The 21077-nt window shown below is 46.8% G+C and overlaps 1 protein-coding gene across 4 annotated transcripts in view; it reads right to left on the minus strand.

Annotated features, from left to right (window-relative positions):
* Window positions 1–544: 544 nt before the first annotated feature.
* The window catches only part of LOC106608217 (RNA-binding protein 25), a 31163-nt gene continuing 10630 nt past the window's right edge, over window positions 545–21077 (minus strand). The window contains exons 4-17 of one of the 4 annotated variants that reach the window (XM_045721090.2): window positions 19410–19467; window positions 17030–17199; window positions 16355–16540; window positions 13123–13209; window positions 8511–8776; window positions 8324–8435; window positions 6597–6686; window positions 6192–6265; window positions 5794–5944; window positions 5021–5591; window positions 2220–2536; window positions 1757–1855; window positions 1611–1658; window positions 545–1460 (exon numbers count right to left, since the gene is read on the minus strand). In XM_045721090.2, the coding sequence (XP_045577046.1) occupies window positions 1368–1460; window positions 1611–1658; window positions 1757–1855; window positions 2220–2536; window positions 5021–5591; window positions 5794–5944; window positions 6192–6265; window positions 6597–6686; window positions 8324–8435; window positions 8511–8776; window positions 13123–13209; window positions 16355–16540; window positions 17030–17199; window positions 19410–19467 (2322 nt within the window). In that variant the 3' untranslated portion in view covers window positions 545–1367. Of the gene's footprint in view, window positions 1461–1610; window positions 1659–1756; window positions 1856–2219; window positions 2537–5020; window positions 5592–5793; window positions 5945–6191; window positions 6266–6596; window positions 6687–8323; window positions 8436–8510; window positions 8777–13122; window positions 13210–16354; window positions 16544–17029; window positions 17200–19394; window positions 19468–21077 lie in introns of all 4 variants that reach the window. The other 3 variants (XM_045721089.2, XM_045721088.2, XM_014206048.3) reach the window with 3 other exon arrangements.

Here is a 21077-nt window from a genome sequence, read left to right on the forward strand (position 1 = left end):
ATTATACTGCATCAAATTGAACAAGCCCCCTAGTTTACTTTGATGTCAAACAAGTGTGTATATATATATATATATATATATATATATATATATACATACACACACACTCCAATCCTTACATATTTTATGGTTTGACAGGAAGATGAAGTAATAAACCATTCCTTCTCCCTTAATGTGATCTGACCTCGAGCCCCTTGATGTCTAATTCAAAGCTCTCCACCCGTATCACCTATAGCAATCCTGTCACTACCTTCTGTCCACCCAGCACATTCCAAAGCCATCTGTCTCCTACAGATAACCATTAACTTCTGATGTAACAACCATTCTCTATCACCCCTCAGATACTATAGTATTACTTCTGATGTAACAACCATTCTCTATCACCCCTCAGATACTATAGTATTACTTCTGATGTTTCATGTCTCTAGGATAGCAATGTTCCAAGTTTAACCCAGAATCCAACATTAACAATTACTTTCTATTCTATTGATTTCTGCACTTGGCCAGATCAAGACCTTTATTGACAAAACCAAGTACACAGAACTATAGAAAATCATCTTTATTCAAAACAAATTTCCACTGGTACAAAAAAAAAAAAAATGGAGACAATGTTTTCACAAATCACAATCATTTCAGCTTGTCTTCCAAATTAACCTTTCCTATACAGTGTTCTGTCAGGTGTTACAGTATGAGACCAACCAATCAATCACAAGTCAGGAAGTAAGACCTAACGTTCAGTATCTGGCCCATCATCCTCAAATAGCATTTTTAGAAAGTATTGTTTGTAATACAAAAACAAACCGACTCCACTTAAACAGAAGTTTCAGCAGATGCCAATGACTAAGCATCTGAGATGTTATAGAAGTTGTGGATGTTTCTACGTACTAATATCACAAAACTATAGACAAACTGAGACCAGTGAGATACCTTTCAGTGAACCTCCTTCCCACAGCTTGGTAGCCATGTTGTCTTCTTCAAACGTTAGCTGCTTATCTGCCAGCTCCATCCCAACCCTTGGGACAGCCAACTCAAGCCAAGAGACTGTAGTCAGGCCATTGTCCAAGTGGTTGCTTGCATGCATCTTCAATAAGCACTTAGTCAAAGTCATTCAAGCACATACACATGTAGGCTGTACAGTCAGCAGCTGCAGTAGAGGGACATGTACCAGAGTCTATTGGAATAATGAGAAACCGGGAGCTCAATATTGTCCGTAGGAGAAAGCCATTGTTGGGGTATTAGGATGAGCCCATTCTTTGATTTTAGGCTGCTTGAATGGAGAAGCAGTCTTTTTTGGTGACTAACAACACTAAAGTCGGATTACTCTATTAGAAAAAGTTGGATGTTCGTTCTGTGCTTTCTTGGGTTTCTTATTTCACCAGCCCAATCTTCTTGGCCTCTGTTTCATAGATCAGCAACCTCCACATCTTGACTATGAAGACTTCTGCTTCTTCATCCAGAACCTTGGTGTAAAGAAACAGCATTTCAGTTGAATCAATGAATTAGTACGTTTTAGGGCATCAAAAATGATCAAATGTAGTTTTAACAATAAGCTTAAACTGAACCGAGACCATTTTGAGAACGTTTGCAGTATCTTTGTTTGGGATACTCACCATGGCAACATCATCCAAGATACCCTGTGGTGTGCCATGAGCCATCACCTGGGGATAAGAGGTCAAAATGAATGAATCAGAATTAACTCCTATACCAAGAACACCCACTTCCCTCAGTAGATTGCATCACAATCAAGCTTACACACCTTTGAGCAGACAAAATCCACTAGCGTAGCCTCCTCTTCTCCAATGTACTCAATTATCTTTTTATTGATCCAGGGGCGTATGCGTCGATCCATCAGAGTCTGGGAAGGATAGACAGTCAGACATACAGTTCTTTAGTCACTGCACCAGAGACGTCTATCAGTATTGTAGGGAAACATTATCAAAATGTTTATGGTTTGTCAAAGTAGAAAAAAAGGCTATATCACCAATTCCCTTGGACTTATCAAACCCGCCAGTGTCATTTCTACTCTCTGGTCTCTCCACCACATCTCCTCTGGTTGCCCCACCACTCTAGCCTGGTCGCCCCACCACTCTAGCCTGGTTTCCTGTCCATTTCGGCCCTCTTGCCAACACCTTATGGAATCAGTTGGCAAGAGAGCAGCAAGCCTAGAAACCAGGGTACCGCCACATTCTATCCCTCATCCCAATCCCTTTGATCTTTACCGAGTCCACGGCGGACCAGTCCAGCGGGTAAGAGAACAACTCCGTCTTGCCCGTGGGGATCTTCTCGATCAGGCTCTTGATGTGCTTGCGCTTCTCCTCAGTGTTGGCGCCCTTGATGGCCGCCAGTCCTGAGGCACCGTCCACCACGCTCTGGAGGTTTTTGTCATCGTCACCGTAGTCCAGCGGCACCAGCTTGCGCTTGCGGGGAGCCTCGTCCGCCTCCTCGTCGTCGAATTTGTTGAAGACACTGTCGACAGTGAGCTTCTTGCGTTTGATGGCCACATTGGGCTGGCTGGGGCTGGTAACGTTAGGGGCTCCTGTAGAGAGAAAGATATTTTGCTCCATGAAGAAAGTCTTAAAAAAGGTCAAATGCAGCCATGTTTATCTCAATATCATTTCTGGGTAACAATTAAGTACCTTACTGCGATTTAATTAAAATGCTAAAACTGCTCTTTGCAAAGAGCAATTTCTCAAGCAAGAATTTAGCTAGGACTGTCTGAGTGGGGAGGAAAAAGTTAAACTAGCCATTATTGGCAGAGGTTTGGAACTCTTTCCTATTGGTCTATTAACTAATTTACCACCTGGTGACGTCACCAGACAGGCCAAAACTCCATCTCACCAAAACAGGCTGAAATTTCAGGCAGTCTTTTCTCACAGCTCTTACACTAAAATGGCATTATCATTTTCACAATTTCACTGTATTATTCTAATCTCAGTGTGGAAATGTAAAACACATTTTTGACTGCAACGGACCTTTAAAGTTTGACTGAAATAGGACGGTTACATTTAGTTGATATAGACAGCAACAGTAAGTGTCTTTTTGTAGGCACTAAATTCTGCCATGGTTCATTGGGGGAAATAATGTTTTTGTAGTTTTTGGTATTGTTGATAAAAGCCAAAAATAAGGTCAGAGGTTAACACAGGCTGAGGATATCTGATACGTTTTGTTCTATGACATAATTTTCCTTAGCTAACACCACTTTTTGTGAATTTTGAAGCGTTTATGTAATAATAATAAAAAGCACAGGGTTTATAATTCATGTTCACAAACTCACAGAACAGGACCGATGAAGCGCACAGCGTGTACAAATCATCTGTCCTTGGTTGCAACACTCACTACCGAGCTCCAAACTACCTCTGGAAGCAACGTCAGCACAAGACCTGTTCGTCGAGAGCTTCATGAAATGGGTTTCCATGGCGGAGCAGCCGCACACAAGCCATAAATGTGCAATACCAAGCGTCTGCTGGAGTGGTGTAAAGCTCGCCACCATTGGACTCTGGAGCAGTGGAAACGCGTTGTCTGGAGTGGTGTAAAGCTCGCCACCATTGGACTCTGGAGCAGTGGAAACGCGTTCTCTGGAGTGGTGTAAAGCTCGCCACCATTGGACTCTGGAGCAGTGGAAACGCGTTCTCTGGAGTGATGTAAAGCTCGCCACCATTGGACTCTGGAGCAGTGGAAACGCGTTCTCTGGAGTGGTGTAAAGCTCGCCACCATTGGACTCTGGAGCAGTGGAAACGCGTTCTCTGGAGTGGTGTAAAGCTCGCCACCATTGGACTCTGGAGCAGTGGAAACGCGTTCTCTGGAGTGGTGTAAAGCTCGCCACCATTGGACTCTGGAGCAGTGGAAACGCGTTGTCTGGAGTGATGAATCACGCTTCAGCATCTGGCAGTCTGCCGGACGAATCTGGGCTTGGTGGATGCCAGGAGAACGCTACCTGCCTCAATGCATAGTGCCAATTGTAAAGTTTAGTAGAGCAGAAATAATGGTCTGGGGCTGTTTTTCATGGTTCAGGCCCCTTAGTTCCAGGGAAGGGAAATCTTAACGCTACAGCATACAATGACATTCTATACCAGGTGTACTCAACTCTTACCCTATGAGGTCCAGAGCCTGCTGGTTTTCTGTTCTACCTGATAATTGTGTCCCAGGTCTAAATCAGTCCCTGATTAGAGGGGAACAATGAAAAAAATGCAGTGAAACTGACTTCAAGGTCCAGAGTTGAATTTGAGGGTTCTAGACGATTCTGTGCTTCAAACTTAGTGGTAACAGTTTGCGGAAGGCCCTTTCCTGTTTCAGCATGCCAATGCCCCCGTTCACAAAGTGAAATGGTTTGTGGAGATTGTTGTGGGTGAACTTGACTGCCCTGCACAGAGCCCTGACCTCAACCCCATCTAACACCTTTGGGATGATTTGAAACGCCGACTGCGAGCCAGGCATAATTCGCACAACATCAGTGCCCGACTTCACTAATACCATCGTGGCTGAAAGGAAGCAAGTCCCCGCAGCAATGTTCCAACTGCTAGTGGAAAGCCTTCCCAGAAGAGTGGAGGCTGTTACAGGAGCAAATGGGGGACCAACTCCATATTAATGCACATGATTTTGGAATGAGATGTTCGATGAGCAGATGCCCACGTACTTTTGGCCATGTCGTGTATCTGTCATCATTTCACGACAACGAGGCGTGGTCTGTGCTTGTGACGTGCTTGCATTCGAGGTAGGGTTAGGGAGATGATAGGTTGGTAGATTAGTTAAATTAAGCTAATGCATCGGGAGATTCTCTGAATGAGAAAAGGTTGTCAGGCAAACTAGCTATATGGCTCAATCTAAAATGAATGGTAAAGAGTCTTATTCCTGATTTGTTCCCATCTTTCCTATTCATTAGGGATTGAGACACTTCAGTGGACCTACACAACAGATATCATACATATCCTGGTAGTTAGTTAGCAATATAGTAGGTGTATAGTTATATCTCCAGATGATTCTGGACCGAGCTTCTCCCTCCAGTCTCACAGACAAAACTCACCCAGTTTGAGACTGAGGCCGATCTTGGGGCGGAACTCTTCCTGGGGCAGGGCCTCGTGAGGGGGCGGGGCCTCGTGAGGGGGAGAGTTCTCGTGAGGGATGATGATACCGCATGGTGACTCGTCCCCGGGCGTGTTGGGGGTGGCGCCGCCGCTGGCCGACGACACAGAGGGGGCCGCCGTGATTGGCCGCAGTGTGGGCTTCAGGCAGGGCTTGGACCCCGATTGGTCGTCGTCGTCAAACTCCTCCCCCTCTTCCACGTCGTCATCTGAGTGGAGGTGGGGATGGTGGTCCCCTCTGTCCCTCTCCCCTCGCTCCCTCTCCCTTTCCCTTTCTCTGTCCCGGTCTCCTCGCTCTCTCTCCCGGTCTCCTCGCTCTCTCTCCCGGTCTCCTCGCTCTCTGTCCCGGTCTCCTCGCTCTCTCTCCCTTTCTCTCTCCCGGTCTCCTCGCTCTCTCTCCCGGTCTCCTCGGCGGTCCCGGTCCTCCCGTGGGGCCTTGTGTACCCGCTCCTCCTCAGGATCCGGCTCCAGCTTCACCGGGGGCTGGCGCAGACGCTCTGCCTCCTCCTCCATCTGGACCAATCCGAGAAGAGAAGCAGTGATACAAGGGGCATACACGGTCAGGAATGTGGATACACACAGACACACACCTAATGTTTATGACCGCCAGATGAATAGAGGCCCGTTTACAACACAGACATATAGACAATGAGATCTTAGAAGTAAATGACCTTGAGGCATACACACAGTCAGACACACACTCTCTCTCCCTCACCCTGCGTATCTCGGCCTCGGGGTCGGGGTGTCCCTCGGCCAAAAGCCTCTGTCTGATCTCCTCCAGCTCCTCCTTCTCTCTCTTCCTGTCGCGCTCGTCCATCTCAGTCTCCTTCTCCCGGTCTCGCAGACGCTTCTGCAGCGCGCTGCCCCTAGGGGCGGCACACAGAACAACACCTTATATAACAGTGGCCCTGGCACATGTCTTCCAAATGTTGGAAGTAGGGCTGTTTATTTCTCTTCCTAAATGTCCTATAGAAAAACGTGTAATAATGTCGACGTTTCAGGCCTTTAACCACTATCAACTACATTAGATCTCCTTTTCAGATTTGTTTTCTATAGTATGTAAACCTAGGGGACCAGCATCCACTGTGTCACGTTCAACTTCATTATGGTCACCTGTAGAACTTAGGGTCATCCCTGTCGTCATCATAGTCCTCCAGGAACTCCTTCAGACGTTTGCCTTCTTTAGTCTGTAGAAGAAGACACCCGATGACGCCATTAGCCGATTCACTTTGGTCTATTTGATTTAACGTCGTAGCCCAAACATTAAAGGCTTTAACTTTCAAACCCACACGTGCATATGAATATGTCAATGGTAGGACCCATCAGGCCAGGCTCAGTGGTAAACCTGGGTGCTGTTCAGTAGGGCGCAGCGTAACAAAACGTTTTGCTACGGACAATGAACACTGGCGTTCCTATTAGACAAGTTCAGGTTGTACCCCCCTCCACCCGTTTAAAAAATGTTTTCTCCCAACAGAACACAACCCAGGAGAGCTGTGTGAGAACAGGGTTTGTTCTTACCATCTCTCTCCTACGCTCCTCCTCCCGCTCAGACTCCTTGGAGTAGTCTCGAGCCTTCTTCCTCTCGCGGATCTCCCAGTTCTTCAAGCGCTTCAAGACAGACACGAGACATTTAGCAACATTTCACAGCCAACACACACTATCATGCTCACACTCAACTGTAAGCACCAGGGATGCAAACTGCTGAGGGCCCAAACAGGTGACACTTTTTTAGTTGCACTGAAACATGCAATAAATCCCTGCTAGGTGGAAATGCAGGTTAACTAATTAAACAACAAAGAATATGATCTACATGATCAGTCTCTGTGTGTAAATTAAAAAGTGGTTAATGTGAACCTAACTCACAGCTAAAAAATGTCAAGAAAGCAATCCAATGTTATTTGTTGTCTAGACTTTCCTGCTAGACTTTTCTTAAGTCTTGAGAAAAAACAATACACTACAGTTAACTATGACACTTTATAATAAAACGCTTGTTACCAGACAGCCTTTATAATAGAAAGCTTGTTACCATGACAGTCTTTATAATAGAACACTTGTTACCATGACAGCCTTTATAATAGACCGCTTGTTACCATGACAGTCTTTAAAATAAAACGCTTGTTACCATGACAGCCTTTTGTTACCACACACATCTAAATATTGCACTTGGGGGAAAAAACATCTTAAAGTAGAAATAGAATGAAACAAACAGGCATATTTTTGCTCTATTATAGTGGCCACTATAGTAGACATCGATCAAGTGCACAAGGCTACATTGGAGCAAAAATAACGTTGAGTAAAAAATGAAATAACTCCCCCTCACTCACACGCACCACTGTCAAGTTCAACACAACAAAAGCAATATCTTTGGGCTACACATTATTACATTGTACACTTTCTGCCTGTGGACATCTGTTCTACAACGTGCCAGCAGAGAAAGATACCCTTTGTTGGCATAATTGATCTCTTTCAGGCAGAGAGTACACCTGGCATACCCCTTTTATCCACTGACTGAAAAAGTGAGAAAGAGGGAGTGTGTGGTGTTCCTTTCACCTCTATAGTGGCATCAAGCTTAAGCCAGGCCCAGCTCCACTTCATCCCTAAATCCACTTGTTTAACAAGCAATGCTTCATTTTCACCTAATTCTCTCATTCTGAAAATTAACCACATACTGTAGAGGGAAAACATTATTAACAGACAGTAGTTAGTTCGTTAGCTAGTTAACATTTCACACAGATTGCCAGGATCCAGTAAGCAACTAACGCGTTATAACGGCAATGAGTTGTATAACAGTTAATACTATAGCGAGTTGGTTAGGTTACTAATGTTAGCTCATCTGATGTTGTAACGTTAGCTAGCTAACGTTAGCTGTCTGACTTTATTAGCAAGCTACTGTAATTTTCACACCATAAAATCAATTATTTGATCAGTTAAGTTGGCTAATGTTGCTCAACATTTACCTGGCTAGCTAACGGAGAATTCAATCCATCTAGCAAGATACTTCCTCCCTCACCTAACTTTCCAAATGCCAGTTGTTTTTCGGTTACGGCTCATGAAGTACGCTTCATCACCTTCTCACCCCGTGGTCAGGCTTCTCACCTACCTCTTCGTTATCATTCAGGGGACGTGCAAACTGCCTTTCCACTCTCCCACTGTCCATCCCCCGCCCCAAATTCTCATCGGATCTACACAAATCACGTAGGTCACTAGTTTACAACCCTGAAGCACTACTAGGTGTGTGTACCTACTTCTTGGTAGGCTGCCTCCTTGTCTCTGAGCTTTCTCTCCAGCCTTCTCCTCTCATAGACCTCCTCCTCATCCTCCTGGTCACGCTTCTTGTCCTTGTCGCGACTCACCTCTCTGCAACATCACCAACCTAGTTACATACCAATCATTCCTTTACAAGGTGATTTACGACTTTATTAAAACACCCACCTGGAGTGGCTGCGGTCTTTGCTCCTGTCGCGGCTCCTCTCCCTCTCCCGTTCTCTCTCTTTCGTCCGGTTGCGGTCACGATCTCTGTCTCTTTCACTTCTTTCCCGTTCTCTCTCGCGCTCCCTCTCCCTCTCCTTCTCACGCTCCTTCTCCCGCTCGCGGTCCCGTCGCTCCCTCTCACGCTCCCTCTCCTTGTCCCGCTCCCGTCGCTCACGCTCAAACTCTGCACGCTCCTTCTCCTTCTTGTCCTTCTCCTCCTCCAGTTTCTGCAAAAAGAACAGAGGAGGTTGATAAGTTGGAGGCTCCGGGAGTACAGCCATGCCAACAGATCAGGAGCACAGTGAGGCTGGCTCACACGTCTCTATAAATGCACAGAAGTGGATCTAAAAGTGGCTTCCAGGCTCGGGGACAGAGGGGATTACTGTAACAATGTGGATTCCTATTATCTAAGGATGAAGTAGTTGATAGATAGTGTGACGTTTTGGCACAACAGGTGCTGTATGGCAGGGCTAAGAGTTTATGGGAAAACAGGCGCTCTATGGAGGGCAAAGCATTTCTATGGGAAAACAACAACAAGCTGTCCCTTGTCGCAAGACCCAGCACTTCTTTGTCCTTGTCTAATTATTTTAGTTCTTTCCCCCAGACTACCTTGTGGGCCAAATCAAAAATCTGTCTTGGGGCCAGATGCAGACCTCTGATAGTATCAATATAGTAGAATAATATAGTAGAATAATATAGTAGAATAATTGTTAAGCAGGGTGACTTACAAGCTAACCAGAGACACTGGAAACCACTGAGGTGAAAGAAGACATCTTGTTGGCCATGTGTAACATCACAGGCATTCACAACTACAAAAAGGCCCTGCTTGATAGACAATGCTTTTTCTCCGCAAAGTCAAGTGTCCTTATTACAGGAGAAACAGAAAGAACAAGCGTCAATCCTTTTGTTAAACTAGTTGTTGGTGACTTACAGGTGTGGAACTACGGATTTCAGCTCTTCGCTGCCCCTACAAGCCTATACCAGTTAGGCCTGGGAGGAAAAGCAGGTCAAACGATCCACAAACGAAACATCATGAGATTCTCTCACTTCTTTCTCAAGCAAATCATTAAAAAAAACAACCATTAACTTCAAAATGGGGTACATTGCTAAAAACAAAGCTGTGAAAAATCCAGGTACATCTTTTTACATACTGTAGTTTTATCACATTTTTTGTACAGGTAAATTAAATTGTAGAGACTCTTACCCCTGCTTCAGTCTTCGGTAGTTCTCCCGTGACTCACTTTCCCAGACACACTCAGAGACATCTTTCCCTCCTAGCAGCTACACCCATGGCTCCCCATGTACTCTGAAGTGATTTACAGCTACAATTATAAGCCACACATTCTGAATGCATTGTGTTTGTCATGTATGTGTCGGGTTGAGACCACAGGATTCCGATAGCTGTCTGCTCTTGACATAAAAGCAGTCCATTGGTCCATAATGAACAACAGATGGTTGTCCTGACCAGAACTACAGAGCCATGGGTCTAGTGCAGCTTAAGACCAAAACAATAGGCAGAAGAGAGAGATGGGGGGGGGCAGGAGAGAGAGATGGGGGGGGGGACGGAGGCAGCAGAGAGAGATGGGGGGGACGGAGGCAGCAGAGAGAGATGGGGGGGGGGGGGAACGGAGGCAGCAGAGAGAGATGGGGGGGGGACGGAGGCAGCAGAGAGAGATGGGGGGGACGGAGGCAGCAGAGAGAGATGGGGGGGACGGAGGCAGCAGAGAGAGATGGGGGGGACGGAGGCAGCAGAGAGAGATGGGGGGGACGGAGGCAGCAGAGAGAGATGGGGGGGACGGAGGCAGCAGAGAGAGATGGGGGGGACGGAGGCAGCAGAGAGAGATGGGGGGGGACGGAGGCAGCAGAGAGAGATGGGGGGGGACGGAGGCAGCAGAGAGAGATGGGGGGGACGGAGGCAGCAGAGAGAGATGGGGGGGGACGGAGGCAGCAGAGAGAGATGGGGGGGACGGAGGCAGCAGAGAGAGATGGGGGGGGACGGAGGCAGCAGAGAGAGATGGGGGGGGGGACGGAGGCAGCAGAGAGAGATGGGGGGGGGGACGGAGGCAGCAGAGAGAGATGGGGGGGGGACGGAGGCAGCAGAGAGAGATGGGGGGGGACGGAGGCAGGAGAGAGAGAGATGGGGGGGACGGAGGCAGGAGAGAGAGAGATGGGGGGACGGAGGCAGGAGAGAGAGGTGGGGGGGGGACGGAGGCAGGAGAGAGAGGTGGGGGGGGACGGAGGCAGGAGAGAGAGGTGGGGGGGGACGGAGGCAGGAGAGAGAGGTGGGGGGGACGGAGGCAGGAGAGAGAGATGGGGGGGGACGGAGGCAGCAGAGAGAGATGGGGGGGACGGAGGCAGCAGAGAGAGATGGGGGGACGGAGGCAGCAGAGAGAGATGGGGGGGGACGGAGGCAGGAGAGAGAGATGGGGGGACGGAGGCAGCAGAGAGAGATGGGGGGGGACGGAGGCAGCAGAGAGAGATGGGGGGGACGGAGGCAGGAGAGAGAGATGGGGGGGGACGGAGGCAGCAGAGAGAGATGGGGGGGACGGAGGCAGGAGAGAGAGATGGGGGGACGGAGGCAGCAGAGAGAGATGGGGGGGGGACGGAGGCAGCAGAGAGAGAGATGGGGGGGACGGAGGCAGGAGAGAGATGGGGGGACGGAGGCAGGAGAGAGATGGGGGGGACGGAGGCAGGAGAGAGATGGGGGGGACGGAGGCAGGAGAGAGAGGTGGGGGGGACGGAGGCAGGAGAGAGAGGTGGGGGGGACGGAGGCAGGAGAGAGAGGTGGGGGGGGACGGAGGCAGGAGAGAGAGGTGGGGGGACGGAGGCAGGAGAGAGAGGTGGGGGGGGACGGAGGCAGGAGAGAGAGGTGGGGGGGGACGGAGGCAGGAGAGAGAGGTGGGGGGGGACGGAGGCAGGAGAGAGAGAGGTGGGGGGGACGGAGGCAGGAGAGAGAGAGGTGGGGGGGACGGAGGCAGGAGGGGGACGGAGAAGAGAGGGGTGGGGGAGGGGACGGAGAAGAGAGGGGTGGGGACGGAAAAGAGAGGGGTGGGGACGGAAAAGAGAGGGGTGGGGACGGAAAAGAGAGGGGTGGGGACGGAAAAGAGAGGGGTGGGGACGGAAAAGACAGAGCACAGGTACTATGGGCATGGCTGGAAGTGAGATGAGTCTTAATCAATCTTGTTCCTGGATCTAATTGGTTAGTCTGTCTTCCTACTTCAACTTACCTTGCTCTGTGTTCTACCGGTGACAGCTTGGGCATAGAGTCACTAATTAACTGCATGTAGGCCATAGGTACATTACTCTCCCCTCTTATATATTAACCATAGGCCTTACCATTCACACTGGAGACATCTCATTGTGTATTAGGAGCTCCTTTACTGCAAGTCTACTGCTGTAAATAATGAACTTTGAAAACAACTCAAATAATGGGCACATGTAAATGAAGAGGGTGAATGGCAACTGGAATCAGGTGGAAAAGGAGACAGACAAGTTAAACAAGGGAGAAAGAAAGAGCTAAAGTAACGGACAGAAAAAACAACGAGAGAGAGAGAGAAAAGCCCTAACACACACACACTCATCGACAGGGTGGATTGGGACTTACCCAACTGGTCTTCAGAACACAGAGTGCTGTGGAGGGGCGCCCCCCCCTCCCTGCTATAACAGTGGTTATTGAGTCTCAGTGACTTTCACACACATTATGTAGAATAAACAATTTACAGAGGACTCACACAGGTTCACTGGCCTCTACGGCTTGGGGATAACATGATAAAATGTTGGAAATCGAATCAGCATGTTTCTGTCCCCATATGGTAAATAGGAGCAAGACCAATGTCATGTTGACATGTATCTAATGGAAACGGTTGGCTGTGTATTGTTTAGAGGTTCTCCTAAGGTTCCAGTCACAAACGTACGCCAGAGTGCCTGTGCAGTTGCCCCTATGCGAGTCTTCGAGAGGGGGGCGTCCAGTATATGTACAAAATAAAGGAAAGCTCATACTTACATCCTATCCTCGACAACTTTTTCCAAAGCTCTGAGATTCATCTTGCTTTAGTCACCATATGATGTCTATCATAATGGTTGGGTTTAATGAATAGATTAGCTTTAAGGTAACTTTACATTGTCGCCATGCATTTTGTTTGTGTGTGATGAATGACTTATGGATCTAACCATCTGTACTGTCACACCTAAATACCCTAATATACACAAATAAGTGTTCCGCCATCACACGAGTCAAATTAGGTTTGAAAACGGTGACAATACTAGAAATCGGACAACTATTCGTGTTGGAACAGACTGTAGATAACATTGAAATGACATGGTAAAAATCCAGATATTTCTAAATTTCTGACATTGCCAATCAAAATCTGATTTTAGAGCAATGTATACAATATTTTGGTATAAAAATGTTACTATTCTCCCATCCTATATTTAGAGTACAATCATGAAAGGGTCTTTGTGCAAGTGTCCACTAGCAGTAAGTGTGAAAACTAAAAGGAGTGTACTACTAGCATGTGTAGCTTCTTTTCCCAAACCTGCAATGTGAGTGAGAGAGATGAATACGCTACTGTACCTTGTGGGTGTCGCGGAATTTACTGATCTCTCTGGAAATCAGGTCTCTCTTGTCATCCTCCAACCCGTCAATTGCGTTGATATCCTCCTAAGGGACAATGGGATGCAGGCAAATGGGACATTGTTCAGGGTCATGCCGTCAACTGGGGACCATTTCTTACACGGAACCCAAACCAGCTGTGCGCATGCGCCATCGTGCATAAATGTATTTTGTCCCCCCACACCAAACGCGATGACGGCACGCAGGTTAAAATATCAAAACAAACTGAACCAATTACATTCATTTGGGGACAGGTCGAAAAGCATTAAACATTTATGGCAATTTAGCTAGCTAGCTTGCTGTTGCTAGCTAATTTGTCCTGGGATATAAACATTAAGTTGTTATTTTACCTGAAATGCACAAGGTCCTCTACTCCACCAATTAATCCACACATAAAACTGTCAACCGAATCGTTTCTCGTCATCTCTCCTCCTTCTAGGCCTTTTCTTCTCTTGACTTTATATTGTGATGGGCAACTTTCATAAATTAGGTCATTACCACCACTGACCTCGTTTGTCTTTCAGTCACCCACGTGGGTATAACCAATGAGGAGATGGGAGAGCCAGGACTTGCAGCGCGAGCTGCATCACAAATAGAGCTGACTTCTATTTTAGCGCCTGGCAACGCAGATGCTTGTTGGCGCACGCGAGCAGTGTGGGTGCAATAAATGAATCATTTAGATTTCTACATTTATTTTGCATTTTGCGCACGCGACGCGAGCGGTGTCGTCAGCATGTTAGCGTAGTGTTGCCATTTACACAGATCACACAACCTGAAGAAACACCTAGAGCTGTGGGCCAGTTTCCCAGACACAGATTATGCTTATTCTTGGTCTAAAAAGCATACTCCAGGTAGAATCTACATTGAAAAAGCTTTTAAGTCCAGGACTAGACTTAAGCCCTGTCCAAGAGCTTTGTGTATCAGTAAATGTATAATGTGCCCAAAATACAATATCACAACCCCAACCAATGCATATCAGGTTACAGAGAACGGACCCCCCCCCCCCCCCAGAGTGATAAGAGAAAGGACCCCCCCCCCAGAGTGATAACAGAGAACGGATCTCCCCCCCCCCCCCCCCCCCAGAGTGATAAGAGAAAGGACCCCCCCCGCCCAGAGTGATAACAGAGAAAGGATCCCCCCCCCCCCCAGAGTGATAACAGAGAAAGGATTCCCCCCCCAGAGTGATAACAGAGAAAGGATCGCCCCCAGAGTGATAACAGAGAAAGGATCCCCCCCAGAGTGATAACAGAGAAAGGATCCCCCCCCCAGAGTGATAACAGAGAAAGGATCCCCCCCCCCCAGAGTGATAACAGAGAAAGGATCCCCCCCCCCAGAGTGATAACAGAGAAAGGATCCCCTCCCCCCAGAGTGATAACAGAGAAAGGATCCCCCCCCAGAGTGATAACAGAGAAAGGATCCCCCCCAGAGTGATAACAGAGAAAGGATTCCCCCCCCCCCAGAGTGATAACAGAGAAAGGATCCCCCCCCCCAGAGTGATAACAGAGAAAGGATCCCCCCCCCCCCAGAGTGATAACAGAGAAAGGATTCCCCCCCCAGAGTGATAACAGAGAAAGGATCCCCCCCCCAGAGTGATAACAGAGAAAGGATCCCTCCCCCCCCAGAGTGATAACAGAGAAAGGATCCCCCCCCCCCAGAGTGATAACAGAGAAAGGATCCCCCCCCCAGAGTGATAACAGAGAAAGGATCCCCCCCCCCCAGAGTGATAACAGAGAAAGGATCCCCCCCCAGAGTGATAACAGAGAAAGGATCCCCCCAGAGTGATAACAGAGAAAGGATCCCCCCCAGAGTGATAACAGAGAAAGGATCCCCCCCCCCAGAGTGATAACAGAGAAAGGATCCCCCCCCCCCAGAGTGATAACAGAGAAAGGATCCCCCCCAGAGTGATAACAGAGAAAGGATCCCCCCCCCCAGAGTGATAACAGAGAAAGGATCCCCCCCCCCAGAGTGATAACAGAGAAAGGATCCCCCCCAGAGTGATAACAGAGAAAGGATCCCCCCCCCCCCAGAGTGATAACAGAGAAAGGATTCCCCCCAGAGTGATAACAGAGAAAGGATCCCCCCAGAGTGATAACAGAGAAAGGACCCCCCCCAGAGTGATAACAGAGAAAGGATCCCCCCCAGAGGACCCCCCCAGAGTGATAACAGAGAAAGGATCCCCCCAGAGTGATAACAGAGAAAGGATCCCCCCAGAGTGATAACAGAGAAAGGATCCCCCCCAGAGTGATAACAGAGAAAGGATCCCCCCCCCCAGAGTGATAACAGAGAAAGGATCCCCCCCCCCAGAGTGATAACAGAGAAAGGATCCCCCCCCCCCAGAGTGATAACAGAGAAAGGATCCCCCCCAGAGTGATAACAGAGAAAGGACCCCCCCCCCCAGAGTGATAACAGAGAAAGGATCCCCCCCCCCCAGAGTGATAACAGAGAAAGGATCCCCCCCAGAGTGATAACAGAGAAAGGACCCCCCCCCAGAGTGATAACAGAGAAAGGATCCCCCCCAGAGTGATAACAGAGAAAGGATCCCCCCCAGAGTGATAACAGAGAAAGGATCCCCCCCCCCAGAGTGATAACAGAGAAAGGATCCCCCCCCCCCAGAGTGATAACAGAGAAAGGATCCCCCCCCCCCAGAGTGATAACAGAGAAAGGATCCCCCCCCCCCAGAGTGATAACAGAGAAAGGATCCCCCCCCAGAGTGATAACAGAGAAAGGATCCCCCCCAGAGTGATAACAGAGAAAGGATCCCCCCCCCCAGAGTGATAACAGAGAAAGGATCCCCCCCCCCAGAGTGATAACAGAGAAAGGATTCCCCCCCAGAGTGATAACAGAGAAAGGATCCCCCCCAGAGTGATAACAGAGAAAGGATCCCCCCCCCCCAGAGTGATAACAGAGAAAGGATCCCCCCCCCCAGAGTGATAACAGAGAAAGGATCCCCCCCCCCAGAGTGATAACAGAGAAAGGATTCCCCCCCCAGAGTGATAACAGAGAAAGGATCCCCCCCAGAGTGATAACAGAGAAAGGATCCCCCCCAGAGTGATAACAGAGAAAGGATCCCCCCAGAGTGATAACAGAGAAAGGATCCCCCCCAGAGTGATAACAGAGAAAGGATCCCCCCCCAGAGTGATAACAGAGAAAGGATCCCCCCCAGAGTGATAACAGAGAAAGGATCTCCACGTACCTCCTCTTTTTTCTCTTTCCTTTTCCTGCGTTGCTGAGATTCATCATCATTCAAGGGAGCTTTGAGATCGCTGGCGTACTCTCGGATCAGCCCGTCGATGGTGCCCTTGACGATCTGGTCCCGCATCTGGGTGTCCTTGTCGATCACCTCCTCCTCTTCCTCCTCTTTTCCATCCTCTGCTTCCGCCTTCTATCACAAACACAGAGAGAGCGAGAGGAGAAAGAAAGAGAAGGCAAAGAGAGGGAAAGAGGGAGAGAGGTGGCAGGCAGGTTAGTATTATAATAAGTATTATAAGTCGACTCAGCCTAACTAGTCGAAATTGAATGATAAGGGGCTGTTTTGTTCCAGGCCTTTCGGGACAGAGTTGCCCATTTGTTTAGGCAGCCCTGCTTCCTAGTGCTTGGTCCATCTTAGCCTCCACTAGATTACATTGTCATTCAGATTGCAAGAAACGTTCCCCTCTCCCATCTGCATGTGTTAATTCGTTGTTGATATCATAGAAATAGAATGAATGGGGAAGCCCGTTCTATCCACTCTATTTTGATGGTCGATATATTTGACCTGTCGATTCTGTTTACTGTGGCAGCACCATTTCACCAAATCTAATTCCAGTTCTATGTAAATGTACTTTGCGTATAAAGGTGATCCTGATTGCAGCGTGTCCCCACTCCCCACCCCATTGCCGTTGGTGCTACTCTTCTTCTTGGCCTTCCACTCGTCCAGCTGGGCCTTGGTCTTGGCGTCCACCTTCACCAGCAGCTTCTTCTCCCCGATCTGCAGCTCGTGGAGCAGTCGCAGGGCCCGCAGCGTCGACTCTGGTTCCTTGTACTCACAGAATCCAAAAGCTATAGAGAATAGAGGAGACAGGAGGGATGGCACAGTGTTTATCACACACCAGCGCAGATTCACCACCAGGAATCAGTGACGGCAGTGTAGTAGGCTGGGCCTACCCTGTAAAAATGAAAAAAATAACAAATGAAAAATAAATTGTCAATCATTTAGTCATCTTTTCTACATGCTAAAATTGATTTCTGAACTAGTACTTACTTCCCAAATTGGCAGCCTTGCTGTGTGCCTTTCTCCCGCCCTTCAAACTCAATGCAAGGCATTGACAGGACTTGTGCATGCATGTTTCTACCATACACACTGAAAGGCAGGCCGAGAGCTTTGCTGCTTTTCATGTGTCAGTATGTCCCATTCATTTTCATTGCACTAAAACAACAAAATGTGCATTGGTGTGAAAAAAGTAATGGGATAGGCAGGGCTCGCTCCTGCCTGTGGACGTCACATGTCAACTGCCGCCTTTTGGCGGTTACGTTCGTTTTACTGCTAGCTAAAACAAGCTGATCAGGGCGGCTAACGTATTGCATCTGAAACAGTTTAAAGTTGGATTTTCTAGCGAAACAGGGTGATAAGGGATGGAAGACTAGCACCTGAGCTGAGGGACCTACATCAAAAGGGACAGAAAATAACACGAGTGGTATCAGAATGACTGGCTCTGTGGCTGCACCGCTAGCAGCCGACTCTACTGCTTCCAATGCCTGCTATTCTCCACTCTTCATTGAACATCAATATGCACAATGCAAAGTTAAAGAGAACCAGATTTTGAAAGACCTAGCTAATTAATGCTACCAGGGTAAACAGGAGATGGCATTTCGTGGCAACGATGACAGTGCCAGCTCATCAAACAGGCCCAGGGACAACTATGTGGAACTATTACAGGCCTTTGCTGAAAAACATTTAACAGGTAGCAGCCCATTTAAAGATGGCCATCATGTTTGCTTTTTGCTCATGACCTATGATAGAATTTTCAATAAAACTGATGCGCTGCTCCAGGTTCTGCAGAACAAAGTGATGGATGTGTGTCTGCCGTACCCATAGAAACGACACAATGAAAGAACTAGAACAGCAGTGACAAGATGTTCATAGTTTATATGAGCGATTCGAGCATAAATGCAATGAACTGTGCCTGGCAGAAACTCGTAGTAAACACCTGATCAGAGTAGAGGGCGAATCTACTCCAACATACTGGACAATATCAATGTTCAGATGAGAGCCAGGTTTGACCACTTTGGTGAACTTCATTTCCTTGGCTTAGTGAACTACACTAAATAAAATGCTCATCAAAATACTGCAAGTACTTTGACTTCGTTAGACTTGAGGCTGATCTTGTCAGATTGTACAGTTCACAAATTATAGGAGACAAATGAACTGGACAGCTCCTTTTTGTTCCAGCATGACCTGACACAGAAGGTCCCCGAGGCGACAAAGTTACTGCAGCTGGTCCTCACTATAACAGCCACAATAGCGTTCATTGAGAGGTCATTTTCTGCACTGAAACGGATAAAGACATAGTCGAAACCGGACCGATCAAGGATGACTCATCCCTTGCCATCATCTCTTTTTAAAACTGACGGCCAACAGTGAGGAGATAGACGGACGGGCTGTTGCACCATCTACTATGATTACATGTCTGTTGTGTTAGTACACATCTCAGATCAGTAATGCTGACTACTGGGCATGCTGGGTCGCTGTCTGCGGTGCTGAAAGTCACATGTTCATCCAGGGCAGCCAGTTGCGTGGGGCACAAGCTATTAGGGCCTGTGAATGTACCTAATGGTTGGCCACCTACCTGCTGCTGTTTGGTTGTTATCTTTGTGATCGTGTCATACCGACAAACACTGTAGCAAAAATACGCTTTGTGTGTGTGTGTGTGTGTGTGTGTGTGTGTGAGAGATGAGGACCGGGGGAATTAAGGAATAGCTTTGTCAGAGTCGTGTTCATTAAAATCAAAAATTCAAATGAGTGTTTCTTATCGGGAAAGTCCACGTAGTCACACCCTGTTTCAGTCTGTTTCCATATATATATATATATATATATTTTTTTTTTTTTTTTTTTTGGGGGGGGGGGGGTATATATATATAATTAGTGCCTATGGACCAGGAGCATGCTAAATAGTTGTTGCTTCAGATTGAGAAAGCATGCCTGGGGGAGGGACATTGGACTTACATGGTGGTAGAATATTTCACAAATGTTGTACCTGTTCTGTTTTTACCTTGAAGTTTTCCAGAGGCTCCTTGGACTCGCTTCCAGCTTAGGACCAGACCACATTTCTGAAGAGAGAAACATTTCTTTATGACATGGACCTACTAAAGAAGATGGTTTACATTTATATCATAGAGTATCAGGTGCAGTGGTGTAAAGTACTTAAGTAAACATACTTTAAAGTACTCCTTAAATTTGTTTTTTGGGGTATCTGTACTTTACTATGAATATTTTTCCCTACTTTTGTTTTCTTTAGGTATGTAGTAAAGTAATGTACTTTTTACTCCATACATTTTCTCTGACACCCAAAAGTAAGTTACATTTTGACAGGAAAATGGTCCAATTCACACACTTATCAAGAGAACATCCCTGGTCATCCCTACTGCCTCTGATCTGGCAGACTCATTAAACACAAATGCTTTGTTTGTAAATTATGTCTGAGTGTTGGAGTGTGCCCCTGGCTATCCGTCAACAATAAATACAAGAAAATTGTGCCATCTGGTTTGCTTAATATAAGAAATTGGAAACTGATTTATACTTTCGATACTTAAGTACATTTGAGAAATTCCATTTACTTTTAATACTCAAGTATATTTAAAACCAAATACTTAGACTTTTACTCAAGTAGGATTTTACTGGGTGACTTTCACTTGAGTCATTTTCTACTAAGAGATCTTTACTTTTACTCAAGTTTGACAATTGAGTACTTTTTTCACCATTGATCAGGTGAAAACCAGAAAAAAATTGAAATAAAATATTTGGCCAAAAGATAAACATCTTTTACAAATCAGTTGAACCCCAAAGGCTAACTGAACCTTCATACACATACCGAAAACAGAAAACCTCTCAAAACAACTATCCTGATTTGAATTGTCTATTTGAAAGCTGCATTGTACTAATATGATGTGTGACTAAAGACATTGGCCGTATCCGAATACCCATAACAGCGTCCTAAATAGTAGGCTGAGGAGTATATATATATTGTTTTAAATAACGTTTTATAGTATGTGACAATTCGAAAATGTAGTATGCTTTAAATGCGTAGGTGTCATACTAATTTCGGCTTTTCATATAGTATGAATGAACTGTAAACTTTTGGGGAATTTCTCACTCACAATGCATTCAAACTGAATAAAAGGACGGCTTTGAGATTTGATATTTCTTTGAAAGTAAAAAATATAAACATACACATACATACATATAAACAAACACACACACACATAATAAACGAATTGAAGATGCAAAAAGAGTTTCCTGCAGTTCTGTCCTTAATAGGATCACGACTATTTAATCGTACATCTTTGAAAACAGATTGTTATTTGCAGCCTGCAGTGCCTTTACTTTAGCTAAATAGCTAACATTAGCTATGCGCTTTAGCAGGACTTGAAGTTAGCTGGATACCTGAAAATCTTGCTGTTGTTGAATGACAACTTCATATTTAACCTAGCTAGCCAGTTAGACTATCCTTTCCGGTTTAAACCCTGAGTGTACAAAACATTATTAAGGACTCCTGCTCGTTCCATGACAGACTGACCAGGTGAAAGCTATGATCCCTTATTGATATCACTGGTTAAATCCTCTTCAGTCAGCGTAGATGAAGGGAAGGAGACAAGTTAAAGAAAGATTTTTAAGCCTTGAGAAGTGGATTGTGTATGCGTGCCATTCAGAGGGTGAATGG

This window comes from Salmo salar, chromosome 06 (assembly GCF_965601325.2).
Source record: "Salmo salar chromosome 06, fSalSal1, whole genome shotgun sequence".
Classification (NCBI taxonomy): Eukaryota; Metazoa; Chordata; class Actinopteri; order Salmoniformes; family Salmonidae; genus Salmo; species Salmo salar.